The 20,859-nt window shown below is 45.6% G+C and overlaps 2 protein-coding genes across 2 annotated transcripts in view; one reads left to right on the top strand and one right to left on the bottom strand.

Moving 5' to 3' along the window:
• The first annotated feature begins 571 nt into the window (after positions 1–571).
• RAB18 (RAB GTPASE HOMOLOG B18) overlaps positions 572–20,859 on the top strand; it is a 30,306-nt gene continuing 10,018 nt past the window's right edge. The window contains exon 1 of the mRNA XM_086505572.1: positions 572–735. The gene's annotated coding sequence lies outside the window, so the exon portion shown is untranslated. The remainder of the gene's footprint in view (positions 736–20,859) is intronic.
• LOC147419900 (uncharacterized) lies at positions 11,222–15,629 on the bottom strand. The gene is made up of 4 exons (XM_086505855.1): positions 15,543–15,629; positions 14,993–15,207; positions 12,351–13,753; positions 11,222–11,424 (listed from the first exon to the last, which is right to left on the bottom strand). Exons 1-4 carry the CDS (start codon positions 15,627–15,629, stop codon positions 11,222–11,224), a joined length of 1,908 nt encoding a protein of 635 aa, XP_086361981.1.

Below are 20,859 nucleotides of genomic sequence, written 5' to 3'. Positions count from 1 at the left end.
AAGCCCCCATGCAAGGCATCTCTAGAAGTCAGTTTTCACCTTCTACAATCCAACTTAGCTATGATTCTCTATGATGCAAGGCAGGGCATTGGGGCATCTACGAAGAGTCTCATTGACTATGCACTTTATGTCCCCAAAAATTTTGTGAGCCTGAGCATGATACTCTCTTGAGTGTTTAGCTTTTGATCACATCAGAGCTTGTTTAACTCTACTCATAGCCAAAATCCCGACACCTACCCGATCTCCCCTAAAGCACAAACATCTTTGACATCGCTATGCCCCTTGCCAACCTACAAGCAATGACAAATATTGATTGCCGCAACCACAATTGTTGATTGTTGCTTCCGTTAGCCACTCATTGCAGATCTCTCCTTCCGCACCCAATCTTGAAGTACCTAGGACTCATTGTCTCGTCTACAAATTGGCATGTGCGTGTGTGTGCATGCAGAGTGAGTTTTTCTCTCATCCACTTCGCTAAAAATACAAACCCTACCATTCAACACAAATAAATAAGTGTCCAGGACCAACGATTTTCAAAAAAGAAAATACTCTTGAAGGCTCGTGTCACGCATACATTCATACGTAATTTACACGCATCAACGCATCCCCTTAGACTCCAGGAGGACGAACATTGTGCCGACGCACGTTTGCCCTTCATTCTCTACTCGCTCCAGTTGCAGCTCTGTAGCAGCAGATTTTCACAAATCGAGGGCGAACTTTGCATTGAGGATTCTGGTACGTCCCTCCTTATTTCTGCCAATAAATGTAGTAGTAAACGCAAGTCGGTTTGTGACCTATTGCATTTTGAAACATTACAGTCCTGGACTGCCTTTGTCCATAGATCCAGTTCTTAGGTCATTTGCGTACTGTCAGTGAGGCATTGTAACACTGCTGCCGTTTCTGACCATCTTGTCTGTTGGGTTTGGTGCCTACTAGAAGATCATACATTGGCAAAGTACATGTTGGTCTTAGACAAATTTCATGGTTCTCGCCTTTGTGATACCCCCCTTTCCAGCTGGTTGGATGTGACTGGCTTCAATCAAAACGCAGTGGGCACCCATCTGTCATATTAGGGACCTGGAACCCTCTACCTCACCGATAGCAGCGAGAGTTGTAGAGCACTACACATACTCGTGTTCTGTCTAATAGGGATGCATGCTTAAACATTGATGTTTGATATGTTTGAACACATGCTTGGCCTCTAAAGAAAAAGTTGACCAGGACCTTTGGTCACCTAAAGCGCCGTGCAATTGAGCACCCCGATATTTATCATGAGTGTTATGTCCCTTAGCATTACGGTGGGTGCCTGAGTTATTTCTTGGCGGTGTGAAGTAGGCCCTTTGTTAGGGCAGATATGAAGTCCTATAAATAAGACCCTGGGCTCATTTGTGAGCTATCTTGTATGATCACCACATTAGACTACAAACCCTTGCTTCAACAAACTGTTGTGGTTGGAGCTAGGGAGCCATGGCAGTTCAGAGAAGGACGAGAGAGAGAGAGAGAGAGAGAGAGAGAGAGAGAGAGAGAGAGAGAGAGAGAGAGAGAGAGAGAGAGAGAGGAACTCGACACAATATGCAGAGAAAACACACGCTACTCTCTATTTCACTCTATTAATAAAAATGAGTCCTTACATAGCTTTTGCACGGTGATGTCTACCACACCTTTTCCACATGCAAACTCAACTAATCTGATGGCCTATAGCTGCATGCCTCGAGTCTTGTTCTCACGGGCTGACCGAAAGAGGGCTTGAACCCAACAATCCCCTCCTCAAGCCCGAACTAGACAAGCAACTCATGATACCTCGAGTTTTTGGTGTACTCGTCAATCGTGAGGTTTAGGTTCTCTCACAACCAAGGATTTCTGGTTTATACATAACCTGGTGCTAGATCAATAACCCCCCCTTGAACAGATAGGGTGTAGGTCAGAAAAGTTAGCTACCAAAATTGGAGTTTTTGGTTCACTGCCAAACCTTGGGTTTATGGTGTACCCAATAACCTCATGAGAGTGCAACAAAAATGGGCTGAGAGCTGATAAAAATTGGGAGGTCTTACCACTTATCTTTGTGGCAGTGTCTATAACGCGTACAATTTATTTTGACTAAACAACATGAAAAGAGTTGATCTAATAAATTTCCTCATCAACAGAATATATTTGAGATTCAGTGTCTCCCTCAACCACATGAATTTGAGTTTTACCCTTTTGAAAGCACTTATTTGACGGATGATTTGTTTTACCACAGTGAACACAAGGATTCTTCTTGAAACAGTCTTTCGTCTGATGATTGTTGCGCCCACAAATGGCACTAGATCTGGTTCCATTGAATGGTTGAGATGAAGCTGTTGTAGTAGCAGATTTAGTGACTGCATATGCACTGGAAGTATCAGAAGAACTGGTGGGGGGTACGGCATTGGAGACTGTATATGCACTGGGAATAATAGTAGAATTGGTACTAGGTACCCTGTGTTCTTCTTCCTGCAATGAATTGATGATACCATCCAAGGAGGGCAGCGGATCTTTCTCTTTTAAAATAGTAACAATCTGATGAAATTTGTCAGTCAAACTTTTTAACAAAATGGCTATGAGATCTTCTTCTCGTACTGAAGCTTCGACATAAACAAGTTGAGTTCTAATACTCTTCAGTCTATTGGCTAAAGCTGCAATATTTTCATCTTCACGCATGCGGATGGAATATAATTCCATTTTTAAACTCATTTTTGAATACTTAGCTTTGGCACCGAAAAGCTTCTCTAACTCTATCCAGGCAGCACTTGAAGAATCAACATCGTCCAAATAATGAATAAAATCGTCTTCTAAGGAGGTTAGGATAATACCAAAAGCTTGTTCGTCTTTTCTTTGTAGCTCGGCAGATAATGCCCTTGTAACTGCAGCAGATGTTCCGAATTCGTCGGCTGCGAGAGGCTTAACCACGTTCCATAAATTTTTGCGCATCAAATAGCCTTTAACTTTGATTTGCCAAGTGTGGAAGCCAGATCCGTTGAATTTATCCACCTTTGAGGCCATATTCGATATGTCAAGGATATCTTGGTCTTGTTTGCTATGCTTGCAAATAATGATCGTCGACCTTGGTTAATAGAATGTTGAATTGCCTTTTGCCAAACCTTCAACACTGCTTGAAAGAGTTGGCAACAACTGAATTGCATTCAATAGCCTATTTGCAGTAGCTTAAACGTGAAAACTGAGCATTGAGCATTGAGCATGAAATCCCTTTTGCGAGCACGGGGGTGTGACATCCCTTTTGCTTAAAGGGTTAATGGACATTGGCCACTTGATTAAAGTGTGAAACTAGATAAAAATAACAAAAACTCAAACTGTCATGGCGAGCTCTCTGCAGGCGACAACGCCGATTATAAGGAAGCTCACAGCGAGCGATGGCGAGTGTTTTAGCAGAGGCTGATGTGTTGAAAAAGCCTTACAACAGTAGGGCGATCAGGTTGATGCCGTTTTTGGTCGGATTTGAGCAGGTCGACATCTTTGTGTTTCCCTCTGCAGGCGGCTGTACCCGCGAGCTTGAGTCGGGAGCCGAGAGCCGAGAGCCGAGGCCCGATAGGACTCTGATACCAGTTGTTGTGGTTGGAGCTAGGGAGCCATGTTGGTGCAGAGAAGGATGAGAGAGAGAGAGAGAGAGAGAGAGAGAGAGAGAGAGAGAGAGAGAGAGAGAGAGAGAGAGAGAGAGAGAGAGAGGAACTCGACACAGTATGCAGAGAAAAACACACGCTACTCTCTATTTCACTCTATTAATAAAAATGAGTCCTTACATAGCTTTTGCAAGGTGATGTCTACCACACCTTTTCCACATGCAAACTCAACTAATCTGATGGCCTATAGCTGCATGCCTTGAGTCTTGTTCTCACGGGTTGACCGAAAGAGGGCTTGAACCCAACACAAACAACCAAGCTAGGGTGTGGGGTTGGTGGTATGGGATGGCAGTCCTTGAGGTGTGGCACTAGGATGGAGTAGCTGTAGGTTGTGCATTGAAAAACTTGACGATATGCTGCAACAATCACCAAAGGACCACACAGACCGTGTCTTGTCAGCAAACTGAGTGTCCTCCAAGCGAGACTAACCAGTCTCCACTATGGTCGTCCTCTGAGAAGAGGGATGACTTGACAAAGATGTCTGCACCTAAGTCATCCTCGAGAAGAGGGGTGGCTAGATCAAGATCTTTGTGCCAAAATGTGTGTATCTCCTACCTCGAATCCTTTGGTGTCAACCAAAGTACAACCCACAGAGACAATGCCAGCAAACCGCAAGTCATAATGATTATCCTCCTACTCTCGTCCACATAGACAATCACTATCGCGACCAAAGAGCCATCAGAGACAACATATTAGTTGGAATCTGATGAGGTACACCGTAACCCCAGCTTCACAAGAAACTCGTCAAGTGTGAGGTATCATTGTCGTCCAGCCTGCTTCAGTCCGTACAATGCTTTCCACAATTGATAGACCCAATCCTCCTTGCTTGGTATACGAAACCCATGAGGTTGCTCCACATAAACTTCTTTATCCAAATCTCCATTCAGAAACGCACTTTTGACATCCATCTGGAAGATAGACCAAAGTTGGTTGCAAGAGCAAACACTGTGCGTATGGTAGTCATGCGAGGGGTGGGAGCAAAGGTCACGTCAAAGTCCACGCCTAATTGTTGTGTGAAATCCCGAGCAACAAGTCTCGTCTTGTGCTTGTCGAGGGAATCATTGGCCTTGTACTTTGTCTTGAAAATCCATTTCGTAGAAACCACCTTCCGCTTGTTGGACTTGGGAACCAAAGTTGAGATTTTATTCCGCTTGATAGCGTCCATCTCTGTCTGCATGGCACGCTTCCAGCAATCATGCTGGAGTGCTTCCTCCACCGAGGAAGGTCAACTGGTGAAGCCTGAATCTGAGACATGAGTGCAAAGTTCACGAACTCTACGCCATCATAAACTTGCTTGTCCTTGAGGCGTGCAGAACGTTGAGGCTGTCCAGGGTTTGGCGAGTCTGGTAACTTCGGGACGCCAAAGGAAGAAACCGTAGATTAGAGCCAACCAGGAACTAACTTCTTGCGAGGTGGTGTCACAAAAATGGTGACGTGGCATAACCCTAACACACATCTCTCTTGCAGTGGCAGAGCCCCTCCCGGAAATGCACATGCTGAAATGCTGACGTTGCTGGTTGTACGGCAGCTCCGCAAATTGCGGAACATATGACACGTGGTAGCCCGTACGGAATTCCGTGAAGTCTGGCTCTTTTTGCGGCAGATTTGGTGCTGTTTTTGGGCATTGCTTTTCTATGCAATTGCAAGAGAGAGAGAGCCAGCTTTTGCTTTATTTAGGGGCTGAAGAGAGCTTGAGAGAGAGAAACGCTTTTTGCTTTATTTTTAAAAGCTTTTGATTTTTTGCTTTATTTTTAAAAGCTTTTGATTTTTTGCTTTATTTTTAAAAGCTTTTGAGTTTACCAGCTTTTGGGACTTTGTTTTTGGCATCCCTTGTAATCTTTAAATAGGTGAGCATGCCTCATAACTCAGGGCATCTGGACGCAGAGTCTGAGTGTGAGGGCCTGCCCGCACTCTTGTACTTTGAACATAGATTAATAAAAAAAGAAATACTGAAAGGGATGCCAGTCTTTGGGGCCAATATCTCTAGGCACGGAACTCCGCTGGGCCAGTGTCGAATCAATTGTGATTTGTGAACTGTTTGAAGTGATTATTTGTGGTGTCGTGGTAGATTCTCGACTTGGAGTGTCCAAGTCTGTTGCAGTGGTATCAGAGCACGATCGATTTCTCTTCTATGGGAAATTCGATCTTTTTTTTTCACGGCACCTATGGCTTCAGGCAAAGATCAGTCGACTTCCTTAGCATCCAGCGATGCGGGAAGAGATCACAACGAAGATTCAGGCGAGGAGTATGGCCCGCCTCGGCCTACTGAAGCGGAGCTCGAAGAGATGAAGCGTCAACGATTGATCGGCGATGCAACAAAGATGATGCTCAATTTTGCGAAGGACCCAAAATTTGCAAAATATATGAGCGAGACCTCTTTCGATGAGGTGCACACGCAATGGAAGAAGACCACAGAGCCACCCCTCAAACCGGGTCTCAAGAAACCTCCTACGCCCAGGATGTACTCAGAGCAAGAATTAGAAGAGGTGGTTGATGCACGAATTGCTCAGCTTTTTGACGCGCAAAACAAAGCTAAAAAGCACGAAAAAAAGCATAAGAAAGGCGCTGACTTCCCGTGTTATTTAGGTCGTCAGTCTACTTTTGAAAAGGCAAGAAAGTAGAAGCAGCGTATTCAATTTGAAGGAGTACCCAGTTCTCCTTCTTCTTCTTCTTCTTCTGATAGTTCTTCTAGCTCATCTGACTCCAGCGAAGAAGATAGAAAAGGTAAAAGGCGAAGCAAAAAGCAAGCTTCGGAAAGAGCAAGAAAAAGGCAAAGAAGCCAAAATCTCGCCCCGTGGTTGACAGTTCTACAGAGGACTCGTCTTCAGATAGTTCGGACTCTAATGACAGCATCTTTTACGCAAAGAAGAAGAATTTTTACAAAGCCAATCAGTATGACTTTTTGGAAGACAAAAGCAAGAAAGTTTGAGAGTTTAAGGAAGGTGGACAATCAATAAAATTTCACATTACTTCTGATTATAGAGCAATGAGCTACGCAAGAACAGGCTACTCATTAATGCGAAGAAGAGTGAATTCTTTTTGCAAGAGATTCACTTCCTTGGGCACATTATTTCAAAGGATGGGGTACGCATGGATCTCGCCAAAGTGGAAGCAATTAGGTCATGGCCAGACTTGAAGTCCGTACATGACATTCAAAGCTTTGTCAGGCTTATGTTCCTACTACAGGAGGTTCATCCGAAATTTTGCTGAGATTGCTTCTCCACTCCATGCACTGCAAGGAAAAGCAGTTACTTTCAAGTGGACAACCAAGGAAATTTTAGCCTTCAAACACTTAAAAGAGAACTTCAGATCCGGTAATTATTTTGGCAGATCTTTCAAAACCTTTTGTGGTTCAGTGTGATGCGTGTGGCCATAGTCTGGGTGCAGTTCTAATGTAGAATGGCCGAGTAGTCGCATATGAGAGCAAAATTCTTTTGAGGATTGAAAGGAACTTGCAAGTCTATGAGAAAGAATTGTTGACAGTAATTCATGCTCTCACTAGTTGAAAACACTATCTGCTAGGGGCTGATATTGTTGTCCAAACGGATCATCAAACCTTGACGAAGTTGTCTGAGAAGCACATGCGATGGGCAAACATCTTGTCAATGTTCCATTTTCAGATTGTGCATGTGCAAGGGAAAAAGAACGTGGTGGTTGATGCGTTGTCACGAAAGCCCCAAATTTCAGCTGTCAATTCAATACCATTGTGAACTAGACGAGATGAAGACACAGTATGCTGAAGATTCAGATTTTGCAAGGATCTATGACCAGCTTGTTGATGGGCAACATCATCAACACTATATGCTTAAGAATGACTTTCTCATGATGCATGGAAAGTTATGCGTTACTAAACAGTTACGGCCAAAGATTTTGATGGAAAGTCATGCTCCACCTTATGCTGGGCATCGTGGAATTGATGCGACAGTGAAAGGGGTTGAGGAATTCTTCTACTGACCAGCTTTGCGTCAAGATGTTGACACATTTGTAAGATCATGCTTAGTTTGCCAAAAAGTCAAATTTGACAGGCAAAAGCAACCGGGATTGTTGCAGCCATTGCCGATCCTTGATAGGCCATGGGAAAGCATAGCAATGGACTTTATCTTTGATCTTCCAAGGACGCAAACAGGCAATGATGGGATTTGGACTATCATTTGTAGGTTCAGTAAGCAGGCCCATTTCATTCCTGTGAGGAAGACGATAAAGCCAAAACACATGGTCAAGATATTCATGAGCAATATCTTTGAATATCACGGGATGCCTCAGTCAATTGTCAGTGACAGGGATCCACGTATGACGAGTCTTTTCTGGAAGGCATTGTTTGAGAATATGGGCACTACACTAAAGTTCTCTTCTTCATTTCATCCGCAAACTGATGGGACAGTCAGAAGAGGCAAATTCTACTGTCCTCAATGTGCTCAAATGTTATGTGTCAGAGCACAAGGCAACTTGGGAACACCATCTCCCATTGGTTGAATATGCTTATAATAACACTGTGCATATGTCAACAGGTAAGGCACCATTTGAGATAGTGGAAGGAGGGAAGAAAGTCCTGCCCATTTTGTAGACTAAGGACAAGATATTTGAGGCAGACGTGGATGAAACATACAGGAAGATAAAGATTGCTCTTGAGAAGACTCAGGCTAAGCAAAAGAAAGCTGCTGATCGTCACCGTTGTGAACTTGTATTTTCACTTGGTGATTGGGTGCTTTTGCGCTTTGAAAAGGCGAGGTTAAGGAAAAGGAAAGGCAAGGAATGTTTGTTTCCTAAGCTCAGTATGCGATATTATGGTCCTTTTCAGATTTCGGAAAAGATCAGCGATGTAGCTTACAGGTTGAAGCTACCAGAAGGCTAGAAAATACATAATGCTTTTCATGTCATGTCACGTGACACATCCCAGCCCTATGTATCCGTGGACAAGCTACACCACAACAGGGTTCAGTCAGTCCAGTCACTCTAGATTTAGCAGTGATCTGGCACTTTTGTGAGTCTATTCGTAGACCGTGCATGCCCAGTCACTGAGTGTAGATGCATATCCTCCGGTTGCACACAACATGATCTTCGGAATTCCCATCAGAATCCATTAGCATCAGTTAGGGGAATTTTCCAGTGCATTTAGCCTATTTTCCTATTTTTGGTTATTTTCACTTATTATTTTCAAGTGACTTTCCAACAAAAGTAGGTAGGGCAATTTTGCTAAGTTAATATATAAGCAAACCCAAGTTAGCACTTTCTGGCAGAAGAGGCAGCCGGAGCTTCCCGCTCAACAGGCAACTTCTCAGCAGTACCCCCTCACACCATCTAGCGTTTTTGCATCTTCACCCCAGCCTTGGCGTTTCCTTCCACAGCAGGCCTTCGCCATCAACATCAACACCCTAGCGACTGCAGGTTCTCATCGTCGCTAGCAGATCCAACTTTGCTAGCGTTTTTTCCCAGATCAGCCCTAGCGTTTTGCTAGCGTTTTTGCTCTGCTGCAGCGCTTTGTTTTCAGCCTTCATCTACAGCAGATTCACAGCGATTTCAGCCTATGACACCGTAGCAGATCAGCCCCGAGTCGGTTGCAGAAGTCCCCCCAACTTTAGCCAAGAAAACGCAGCCAAAACAGTCATTTTCAGCCACCAAAACAGTCCCCGAATTCAGCGATTAGAAGATCACAAATTTCAGCCATCAAGTCGTCGTCATCGTCACCGTCGTCGTCATCGGCATAGTCCCATTGCATCAGTCCATTGCATACGCATTGTACACCTTTGTGCAATCAAAGTAGATCACTCTCGCCGACGAGAGTGGGGCCTTCGGAGGAGGGTTTTACAACCTCTCGGGTGTTGTATCTCTTCTCTCTCCTTCTCTCAGTCTCATTCACTTGCACGCACAATATCCACTCACTTTCTTCGTGATCATAGTACTCTCCATAGACGGAAGGCTCTCTCCTTCCCTAAGAACTAAAAGGAACATTGAGCAATAAAGATCACTACTCTTGAGAAAATACAACATTCATTCCGTTGCACCTTACATGTCAGCCTTCTAAGACCCTTTGTTGGTGATGTGCCAGAGAATATGCTTGATGAGGAACAACCCGAAGTGGAAGAATTGGATGAGATCCTTGTTCCTGAACAGATATTGGCACATAAAGAAAGAAAGGTTAGAGGAAAGGTTGCAAGACGCTATTTGGTGAAGTTCAAGAACTATCCATCGTTGGATGCCAAATGGATGGAAGAGTCTGAATTGGTTGATTCACCTTAGCTATTACAATTGTATCTTGAAGCCTTTCAAATGGAACCCACAGTGACTTGATGTAGCCTTTTGGAGCAAGGCAAGAGCATGGTTCATGATGCTCAACAGAGTAGTTAAGCAATTGTATCTACTCTTTCCATATAGAATTTAGCTAGAGAAGTTTGTGCTCGAGCATACACTAGAAGATTTCTATGCTTGATATATTGTCGTAGCCAGGTTGGTGGGATTGTTTAATCATCCAACGCTACATTTTCAGAAGCATGTTGATGGATATTTTTCTATGCCTGGGCCATGGAGCAGGACCAGACAAGAAAAACCAAGCAAAGACAAAAAGACAAACTCCCAACCCAAGCCCACCAACAAGGAACTATGGCTGGAGATGTGCTGCTAAAATCTATTGCCAAGGAATGTGCAATGCAGTCTCGATGTCAGATCGTATCAATGATTATCCACGAACATGATCACTTAATAGTTCAGCAAAAAAGAAGAGAGAGAATGTTGTCTTTAGTTTGAAAGAGAGACGAAAATCGAAACAAGAACGAGATATTGTGAAATTATTGAACAAGTTGAATAGTGAAAATATTGTTTTTACAGCAAGCTTTACAAAACTTATCTTTGGCTTCAAAACCTTTCGTCGATGCAGCTTCGTAGGCTTCCACTTTGCTTGAAGGTATCAGGGCTTACACCCTTTAGGGCAGCGCGACAACAGGCTTACACCCAATAGGGCAGCGCAGTAATTTTTCTTCTCTCTCTCTCTCTCTCTCACAACAGTCTCATGGCAAACTCACTGACTCTCTCTCAACATTTTTTTCATCACCCCAAACAGGCGTCCCAAGCATCCTCTTTCTCTCTCTAGCTCGACTTGCAGCAACGACAAATCGCTCTCTCTTCAATCCTCCTCGAATACCTTCCTATGGGAGCACCCCCTAGTGGGTTTTAATAAAGCCTAAGGCTTCGAAGGAAGAAAGCATCTCTCACTCTCTCTTTCGGTAGCAACCATTTTTGAGCCATCTCATCTTTCTCTTTCACTCACGACTTGCAGAGAGTTCTCTTCTTTCTCGTCATCATCTGGCAGCAATCCTCTCTCCCCTGCTTGATTTCGGTAGCCTAGAGAGGCTCGCTTGCCCTCTCTTTGGTTACCCACACCAAGATCTCTCTCTCTCCTCACTCTTTTAATCCTCAGCAGTGCTGAGTACACTCTCTCTCTTGCTTCGCAACAGGGCAGCACCCTCTTGCTCTTTGATTATGCACACAGAGAGATCTCTCTCTAGTTCATGGTGCAGCCAGCAAAGTCTCCCCTCCTCTTCTGCTCTCGGCGTAGCCCGAGCCTCATTTGACTATGGTTTTCTCGGCCTCATGATCTCCCTTCTCCCATCTCCTGCAAGGACGAACCAATGCATATCTCTTTTCATAAACGATGAGGTCCTGGCCTCATCCTCTGAATAGCCTGCAAACCACGATGGTGCTCCCTCGTTTGTCAATAGGGCTGAGCCCTCTCTCTGTATGCTGGCAACCTCGCTCGGACTCTCCTCATCATGGCCTGGTAACCAAAACGAAGGTACGATCGGCCTGGCTTGCTCTCTTGCTTCCTTGCCTTGAAGAACCCCTTACAACCCGCGGTGCATCTCTATCCCGGTTGGCGTTCAGAGCTGCCTCTTCACCAAATCCCCCCGTTCTCTCTCATCAGCATGCCAAAAAAAACATTGATCACCGTTTCCAATTTAAGCAAGCCTTCTCAAACACTCTTGTTCACACCGGCTTGGCCTACAACGAGGCTCGTAGCCAATCCTCATCCTCTCTCTCACATACGGCCTCTCTCAACTCCCCCGGCTCTCTTTCATTCTTCTATCTCCTCATGGGCACCACACATAGGGGAATCCCTCAACCTATTGCGACCCCCTCTCGGCCGTCGTGGTCCTCTTGTTCTCGGCAACCTCATTATTTGGCCTTGCCCTCCCTTCCTCACTCTCGGCACAGGCAGAGGCTCGCCCCTCTCGGCGTGATCTTGCATCCATTGGTGACCATCCTCTTCAAATTCTTGACCGGCTTCCATGGTACGCTTCTAGAAGTGATTGAGCTCGATCTTTAGTTGTCAAGGTTGAGGGCTTTATAGCAATATTTCCAAACACGTCATAATCTGTCAAAACAACTCCTTAAGGCAAATCAAGTGAGAGTATCATCATGGAAATTTATAATAATACAATCTTTCAAGCTCGCTTCAAAACTCAAATCTCATGCAGATGTTCTCTTTCTCTGTCAAAATCCCCATGTCCTTGGCCAAAAAAAAGTGCAACAGTGGCGTCCTGCGGGGAAAACTAGGCTGCTAGTGTGAACCCAAAATTTCCGGTTAGACCAGTGCCTTGTCCATTGGGATTTTCTTTTTCCATTTAAATTTTACCCTTTTTCTATTATTTTCCCTCTTTTCTTTATCTTGCCAAAACCCCCTTGGATGGGAAACAAACTCACGTTGTGGCACATGTGGTACCCAATGTGGTAGAGAAGAATTGTTATCTTTAAAAGCAGGTGCCTCATTAGTTTGCAAAGGTGTTGGAGTGAGAGATGGTGGAATAGGAACATTAGAAGCACATGGCATAGCATTCAAACAACCCTCTCTGTGGTTTTGCTTAGCCTCAAAGTTTACCCTCCATTGGACTGCTAGGGTGGTAGCTTCAAAGGCCTCCCCCACAACCCTAGCTCGTGCATATGCATCATCAAGTTTCTTTGGATATGACAACCTCACATGAAATTGAATATCCCTCAAAATACCCGTAAGAAAACATTCCAACAAAACCCTTTCATCAAAACAATAGGGATCACAATGCTTCCACTTGAAATTTTGAAAACGATGAATATAATCAAGAATTGGTTCACCCTCCCCTTGGAAGAATTCTAACAGGTTGCCAAAGACTAAACAAGAAGGCAAAATAGGAGAGAATCTGGCAACAAAAGCTCTACACAATCCATCCCAAGTCTGCAACAAATGTGGGGAATGACGCATCATACTAAGGTACCATTGCATAGCTACCCCAGTGAGAAAAGCAGGAAAGAACCTCATAAGATCTTCAGGCATGTCATAACCCTCAAACCAACAAGCTTGCACAAATTGCAGTAAATGGGAGTCAGCTGTCACAACCCCACCGCCATCAAAGGGTGTCAACTTCACAATCCACTGGTCAATAGGTCGCTCCCTAGCTTGGGGAATAGGTGGTGGGCTAAAAGCATCATAAGCATTAGTAACCATGGGATCTGCAACTAGAGAATCATGCTGCTCTCTCGAAAAAACATTTTCAGTATGAACTACATCGTCATCAAAAACATCAAGGGAGCTAACACTAGAACCATCACAAACATCTTCAATAAGGACAACATCGTCAAAATGTGTGGCTGCAATCACAGGCGTATCCCCTGCTACAAACCCAACCCCTTCTAAAGGCTTCATATCATCATCGATATGCTCAGAAGAATGTGTAAACCCCACTCCATACAACACCTCCTCAACAAGGGTGGGAGGGTGGGAAAGAACAAGAGGTAGATCAACATTCTCCTCTGTAAGAAAACATTCAATAAAAGTGGCATCATCCACTACATTAGCCAAAAAGCCATCCCATATGCACTCGTCAAGAGTCGCACTCTCTCTCAATGCTTCGCTCCAAGCAATATCCTCAAGGGAAATGCCCTCGTCTTCATCCACTTCATCGCTCAAATGGGCTAAAAACTCATCCCAAATTTTATAAAAGCCTAAACGCTCACCAACATCATCATCAATATTCAAGGTTTGGGTAGTAACAGACGGCAAAATAACCCTTTTTTTGGGCTCCCCCCGCCTAGATATGAATGCATCCCAGATGGCCGCGAGGAAAGAAACCAGCCTAAAAATCAAATACAAGCGAAAAGGAAAAACTAGCTCCATCTTTGAGAATTGTAGGTACTTCGCTCAAGCGAGAACGCTAGAAGCTGGGTCTCTCCGGGCGTGCCACTGATGGATATTTTTCTATGCCTGGGCCATGGAGCAGGACCGGACAAGAAAAACCAAGCAAAGACAAAAAGACAAACTCCCAACCCAAGCCCACCAACAAGGAACTATGGCTGGAGATGTGCTGCTAAAATCTGTTGCCAAGGAATGTGCAATGCAGTCTCGATGCCAGATTGTATCAATGATTATCCACGAACATGATCACTTAATAGTTCAACAAAAAGGAAGAGAGAGAATGTTGTCTTTAGTTTGAAAGAGAGACGAAAATCGAGACGAGAACGAGATATTGTGAAATTATGAACAAGTTGACTAGTCAAAATATTGTTTTTACAGCAAGCTTTACAAAACTTATCTTTGGCTTCAAAACCTTTCGTCGATGCAGCTTCGTAGGCTTCCACTTTGCTTGAAGGTATCAGGGCTTACACCCTTTAGGGCAGCGCGACAACAGGCTTACACCCAATAGGGCAGCGCAGTAATTTTTCTTCTCTCTCTCTCTCTCTCTCTCTCACAACAGTCTCATGGCAAACTCACTGACTCTCTCTCAACATTTTTTTCATCACCCCAAACAGGCGTCCCAAGCATCCTCTTTCTCTCTCTAGCTCGACTTGCAGGAACAACAAATCGCTCTCTTCAATCCTCCTCGAATACCTTCCTATGGGAGCACCCCCTAGTGGGTTTTAATAAAGCCTAAGGCTTCGAAGGAAGAAAGCATCTCTCACTCTCTCTTTCGGTAGCAACCATTTTTGAGCCATCTCATCTTTCTCTTTCACTCACGACCTGTAGAGAGTTCTCTTCTTTCTCGTCATCATCTGGCAACAATCCTCTCTCCCTTGCTTGATTTCGGTAGCCTAGAGAGGCTCGCTTGCCCTCTCTTTGGTTACCCACACCAAGAGATCTCTCTCTCCTCACTCTTTTAATCCTCAGTAGTGCTGAGTACACTCTCTCTCTTGCTTCGCAACAGGGCAGCACCCTCTCGCTCTTTGATTATGCACACAGAGAGATATCTCTCTCTAGTTCATGGTGCAGCCAGCAAAGTCTCCCCTCCTCTTCTGCTCTCGGCGTAGCCCGAGCCTCATTTGACTATGGTTTTCTCGGCCTCATGATCTCCCTTCTCCCATCTCCTGCAAGGACGAACCAATGCATATCTCTTTTCATAAACGATGAGGTCGTGGCCTCATCCTCTGAATAGCCTGCAAACCACGATGGTGCTCCCTCGTTTGTCAATAGGGCTGAGCCCTTTCTCTGTATGCTGGCAACCTCGCTCGGACTCTCCTCATCATGGCCTGGTAACCAAAACGAAGGTACGCTTGGCCTGGCTTGCTCTCTTGCTTCCTTGCCCTGAAGAACCCCCTGCAACCCGCGGTGCCTCTCTATCCCGGTTGGCGTTTAGAGCCGCCTCTTCAGCAAATCCCCCCGTTCTCTCTCACACCGTTTCCAATTTAAGCAAGCCTTCTCAAACACTCTTGTTCACACCCGGCTTGGCCTACAACGAGGCTCGTAGCCAATCCTCATCCTCTCTCTCACATACGGCCTCTCTCAACTCCCCCGGCTCTCTTTCATTCTTCAATCTCCTCATGGGCACCACACATAGGGGAATCCCTCAACCTATTGCGACCCCCTCTCGGCCGTCGTGGTCCTCTTGTTCTCGGCAACCTCATTATTTGGCCTTGCCCTCCCTTCCTCACTCTCGGCACAGGCAGAGGCTCGCCCCTCTCGGCGTGGTCTTGCATCCATTGGTGACCATCCTCTTCAAATTCTTGACCGGCTTCCATGGTACGCTTCTAGAAGTGATTGAGCTCGATCTTTAGTTGTCAAGGTTGAGGGCTTTATAGCAATATTTCCAAACACGTCATAATCTGTCAAAACAACTCCTTAAGGCAAATCAAGTGAGAGCATCATCATGGAAATTTATAATAATACAATCTTTCAAGCTCGCTTCAAAACTCAAATCTCATGCAGATGTTCTCTTTCTCTGTCAAAATCCCCATGTCCTTGGCCAAAAAAATGTGCAACACATGTATATCTTGGATTCCCATCATAGAATGTATGTGATATCGGGAGATATTCGCATGTATTATTGGCATGCAAGCGAGGTCGCTTGCAGTATTGCAAGGGTGGGGTGTGTTACCAGGAGGTGTATTTTTCCTGTGGCCTTCCGTAAATAAGTACTAGATATTTTTATTTAGTTTTATTCTTACTTGTTTTTCTCGAAACCCTTGAAAAGGTGCAAGTGGACATTGCATGGCCAGTGTGAAGCGGCTGCGGCTGAATAGGTTTATCACATCGAGAGTCTGGGTCAGTCAGATTGGGACTGGTTGGGCCAGTTAGCACTGAATTCTGATCAGTATGGAAGCCAGTGTGCACCAAATGAAGTCTGGGCCACTTGGAAAGTCACTTATAACTTTATAAGTCACTGGGAACTAGAAAATTAACTCAGAAGGGGCAAACTGGACACATGGCGGCTTCAGGTGAAAATTGCCACTTCCATCAGCAAGTGGGGGCGCCCAAGTTGAGAGAGGAGGTGGATATGACTCATAAGAAACATACAGTGTGTGTGTGAGTAGTGGGTGCAGGTCTCCAACTTTAATGGAAAGCTTGCCTTCTCCTCTGTCTCATGTAGCGTGATGATTTGCTCTCGTGCATCTCTCTCTCTCCCCTTTGGCACATATGGTAATGCCCCACTAGTTGGGCTACTTAGATGAACATGTACAGTTCTGGGGGTTTATCTGGGGGTTTATTCGCGTTTGCCAAGGCAAGAGCCTTCTGTATAGGAACTGGATTAGCTAATTGCTAAACCCCCACATGTACGCACAGTTCCATCGCGAAAGATTGTGAGATTGGAGAGTTTTCTAGCGTGAGAACTCGTCCAATTCACAGGGGAACTGTCTCTATGATCTCATGGCTCATTAGAGCCAAGGCTTCAGTACCACATGCCATTGTCCGAGCAGAGCTAGCTGCCCCCCTACTAGTGGTTGAGGCGCTCACCAGATCTGTCTCCTTCATACACCGCATGTGGGGACTTCCAAGAGACATATATGCTCGCCTTGCACTTGAGTCCTTTCGACAGTTAGCCATGCAGGGAGATATAGCATGCTGGTATGGGGAGATGACATCATGGTTTCAGGCGCATGGGTTTAGCATAGACAGATTGCCTCCCTTCCAGTACTCACTGGATGCACCCTCTTTGACTCTTACACAGTTCGAGATCACCAGGCTCATCCGCCAGGACCTGACTCAGCTAGACACTAGGAGGACATGGATATAGCCAGCACAAGAGCTGGGCACGAAGATGGCTTTCTACGGAGAGCATCTTCTCCAGCTTACAGAGGACGGTTTTGTGACGAGGCCCAGGTACATGGACACCCACTTGTCTCATGGGGTACGATGTGCTATTGGCCAGATACGCACATCTTCGCACCAGCTGCGGATCGAGACTGGGAGATACAGTGGAGTACCAGCAGAGGCCAGGACGTGCCCCCTGTGTGACATGGAGCCTGAGACAGAGTTGCACTACACATGCCACTGTCCCTTCTACTACGAGATACGAGGCCGCTTCCACTGCTTGTTCAGAGAGGGCTTTGGACCACTTTCCAAAGTCATGCAGTACGAGGATCAGAGATGCCTGGGTTTGTTTCTGCTCGAGCTGTGCCGACACAGAGAGAGCTTGATGAGAGGAGAGGCTAGCCAGTCTCAGAGACACATCACAGACTTCTTTAGAGTAGACAATGGACACCCGGAGGAGCTACCACCGCAGCAGAGCTCGCTGCCTCACACCAGAGGCACACTGATCGATCGGGCGACCGAATTTTTTGAGATCCAGACGCCCACGACTACGGAGGACTACATAGCATCGACGGAGGCTACATCAGAGGATTCGGATTACTTTGGCCCGACATGCACGACGCCCGGTTAGATTACTGACCATGGAGGAGATTGATGAGATCCGCCAGCGACCGATGTTGGATCTCCTGTGATTTAGCTACCCCAACTAGCTGCTCATCTCACACCTAGCAGTCCAGGATTCCATAGTATATTTGTTTTGTCATTTTGTTACTCTGACTTTGTATTAGATCCACCACATTGTAACTTTTTGGTTTCATAGGTTACTTTGGCCTTTTGAAGACGTTAATATAACATTTCATTTCATTTCATTTCTCTCTCTCTCCCCGCCCCGAGAGAGGGAGAGAGGAAGAGATAGAGAGGGAGAGAGAGAGAGAAGGGACTAGTAAGGAACTTTTTATGGAGTGGCACAGACGGGACTATTGATACTCGTGCTAGAGTTCGCTGGTCCACGATCATTCGTCCTAGGTCAGAGGGAGGCCTTGGCATCATTGATCCAGAGTTACAGAGCCGCGCACTTCTTACCAAGCTTATTGTTCTGGGTCTTTTTCCTGGCCAAGAACCTTGGAAGATGCTTCCTCAAGCTGCTCTTTGCACAGTGACTCCACGACTCGGCACTGTAGACGGTCATACTTGGCATTCAGGGTATCATTTTCTCTTTACGGATGCTCCCTTGTCCACTTCCACTCTCTCACCCTTTCTCCGATCGCTCCTTCAGATTTGGGTTTCCATGAGACGGACTATCGTACGCTCACCTCCCTCATGTCGTGAGGAGATTGAGCGTGAGCCTCTCATTTGGAATGCTACAGTTCTTGATTCTTCGGGTAATCCACCTCGTCAGCTTGGAGAGAGGACTCACATTGATTGGGCTGCTTGGGACTCTGGCCGTGCAGCCTCTATGCGGTTGTTTTATGAGACACGTATGCTGGATGCAGATTTTGTGGCAGAACATTATGACATTGGTCGCGGGGTGCCAGACAGACTGCTTGAGATCGATTCTGCCGTTGCTTCACAGTGGGATGTAGTCATGCGTGGCACGCTTCAGATGCCTCCTCATTGTGGCTGGGAAGGCCTCTTTGACCGCAGCACTCTCTTATTAATTCGTTTGGACACCATGCTATTCACAGTTGATACTGACAACTCTCCGGGGATCCATGCTCGATTGACATACGCTGCCACGTCTCCACTACTTATCTCCTCCGGCGCCCGATGGGAGGCCATACGAGTAGTTGGCTCACGCGGGAAGCGTCGTTGTGTTGACCCTCGTTTTGCTTCTGTTGATGCTGCACTCTGGAGGCTTTGGGTGTGGGAGGGCCGTGCCCTATCGCAACTTTATTGGGACCCAGGAGAGTGGCATTGGCCTCACTCAGATCCCATAGGTGCACCTGTATCCTTCTTTGAGTACACTGTCCGGATTGGAAGATTAGCATTGGTGAGACAGCAACCATAGCAGCCCACTCGAATGCGTTTCTGGTTACATTCAGGCCTCTCTCATGCCTATCTGTAGCAGTTTTGGTTCGCGATCTGGGATTTACATGTTGCTCGTCGTATTTCCTTTTTCATGTGGATGATTGCTCATGCGGGACTACCAGTTGGGACTTGGCTAGCTACTATGGGTCATGATCCGTTATGTACTCGCTGCCCTTTGTGCCAACTTGAGTCACCTGCTCACTGTCTTTGGTCATGCTCAGCTTCCCATGTAATGTGGCTTGCAGTTTGCTCTCTACTCAGCAGATCAGGTGTTCAGCATGGATTTCTTACTTGGGGATCTGTCTCATGGTTGATGTCGATGCCCGGCCCGCATCTTTTCTACGAGGGCTCAGCCACAGATCCAGCTTTCATGCTTACCTCCACTGGTTATCGACGAGGGACTTTGGCTATGCTACCACAGATTGCTTGGCAGGGAGATACGCAGACACGTGATGCAGTTTTCTCAGTCATCACTAGTATTACACTATGGAATATTTGGAGAGCCTGTTGTCTTCACATTCTCAGTGCGGCTCCACAGCTGCTTCAGGATATCCTCACTTCCATTTGGCTAGACACCATTCACACCCTGATTTGGCAGTGGAATTCCTCCTTCGGTACATCTAGAGCAGCCGAGGCTCGTCGATTTGCCTTCCTTCGGCGTTGGGCACGATCCCCACTCTTCTTCACACTGACAGGTGGTCAGATTACTTGGCATTATGCCCCTCCTCAGTGGTTTCTCCTTTGCTCCTCACACCGACCACCGTGAGATTGTTCTAGTCGAGTAGTCACTATAGTGGCTCTCCTCCTTTCATTCAGCTTATACACCCCACGTGATAGGCTATTTTGGCATCCGCTGGGATTATTTTGTACTCAGTAATATACAGCCCTGACTTTTTCCAAAAAAAAAGAGAGCGAGAGAAGGGAGAGAGAAAATCTCTTACCGCTTTTCTCTTCCAAAAGCTCGATCCGATTGCTCCAATCGCTTCATGAGCAAGGGTTTTCGGTAAAGGCTGCATATCTAGGGAATATCCCAAAAAAACTCATCTTGGAGCTCGCTCGAAACCAATCCCCATAGAGAATCGACATTGTCGAATTGTACGCCTTATGAGAATCCTTAGATTGCCCAATATTAAAAAAAAATATTCGTTTGATTGTAAAACTCTGTCACCAAAGCAACTTTTGCTTGTCAAGCTGGCTTGGAGAAAATTCTGCAAAATTTAATGGGTTCAAATTGTAAATTGTAAATTTAATTTGCTTATCGACATTCTTGAATAACCGACCTTGGCATCGGAATCCGTATCAAGACAATTGATCAACTCAAGTGCAGAAACACTTTGCCTAGGAACCATGCCCTATCAAATATTCAAACCCCAAAACTCGGAGATGAGGAAAGAGAGACCCTTACCGGCTTCGTGAAGTGGAACAAATAGCCGGCCATGCCGAGCATGTTTGCCTCCTTTGTCAAGCATAGGCATGGCATAGAGAGCTCTGTGTGACCAGCAAAGAGCTGGCCATGCTGAACATCTTTGGCTCTTTTTCCATTCTAGCAACAGGCCTTGCCTTTGCATCCAAAATTCACTTTGGAAACCTTTTGGATGCTTCTTGCAATACACAATCATATATGAAGTCATAAAAATCACATAATCATAATATTTGCCAACCTTATGGTCCTTGCTGGGTAATCTGCTCTGC

The sequence above is a fragment of the Adiantum capillus-veneris genome, chromosome 29 (genome assembly GCF_014529385.1).
Source record: "Adiantum capillus-veneris isolate H3 chromosome 29, ASM1452938v2, whole genome shotgun sequence".
Taxonomy (NCBI): domain Eukaryota; kingdom Viridiplantae; phylum Streptophyta; class Polypodiopsida; order Polypodiales; family Pteridaceae; genus Adiantum; species Adiantum capillus-veneris.
This window is presented reverse-complemented; position numbering and strand designations above follow the sequence as displayed.

Coding starts and splice junctions, on each gene's coding strand:
- LOC147419900 (XM_086505855.1), bottom strand. CDS start 15,629: ATGGAAGCCGGTCAAGAATTTGAAGAGGATGGTCACCAATGGATGCAA. Junction 15,208..15,542: donor AGCCTCTGCCTGTGCCGAGA/GTGAGGAAGGGA, acceptor CGCGGGTTGCAG/GGGGTTCTTCAGGGCAAGGA. Junction 13,754..14,992: donor ATGAAAAGAGATATGCATTG/GTTCGTCCTTGC, acceptor TTTGATTTTTAG/GCTGGTTTCTTTCCTCGCGG.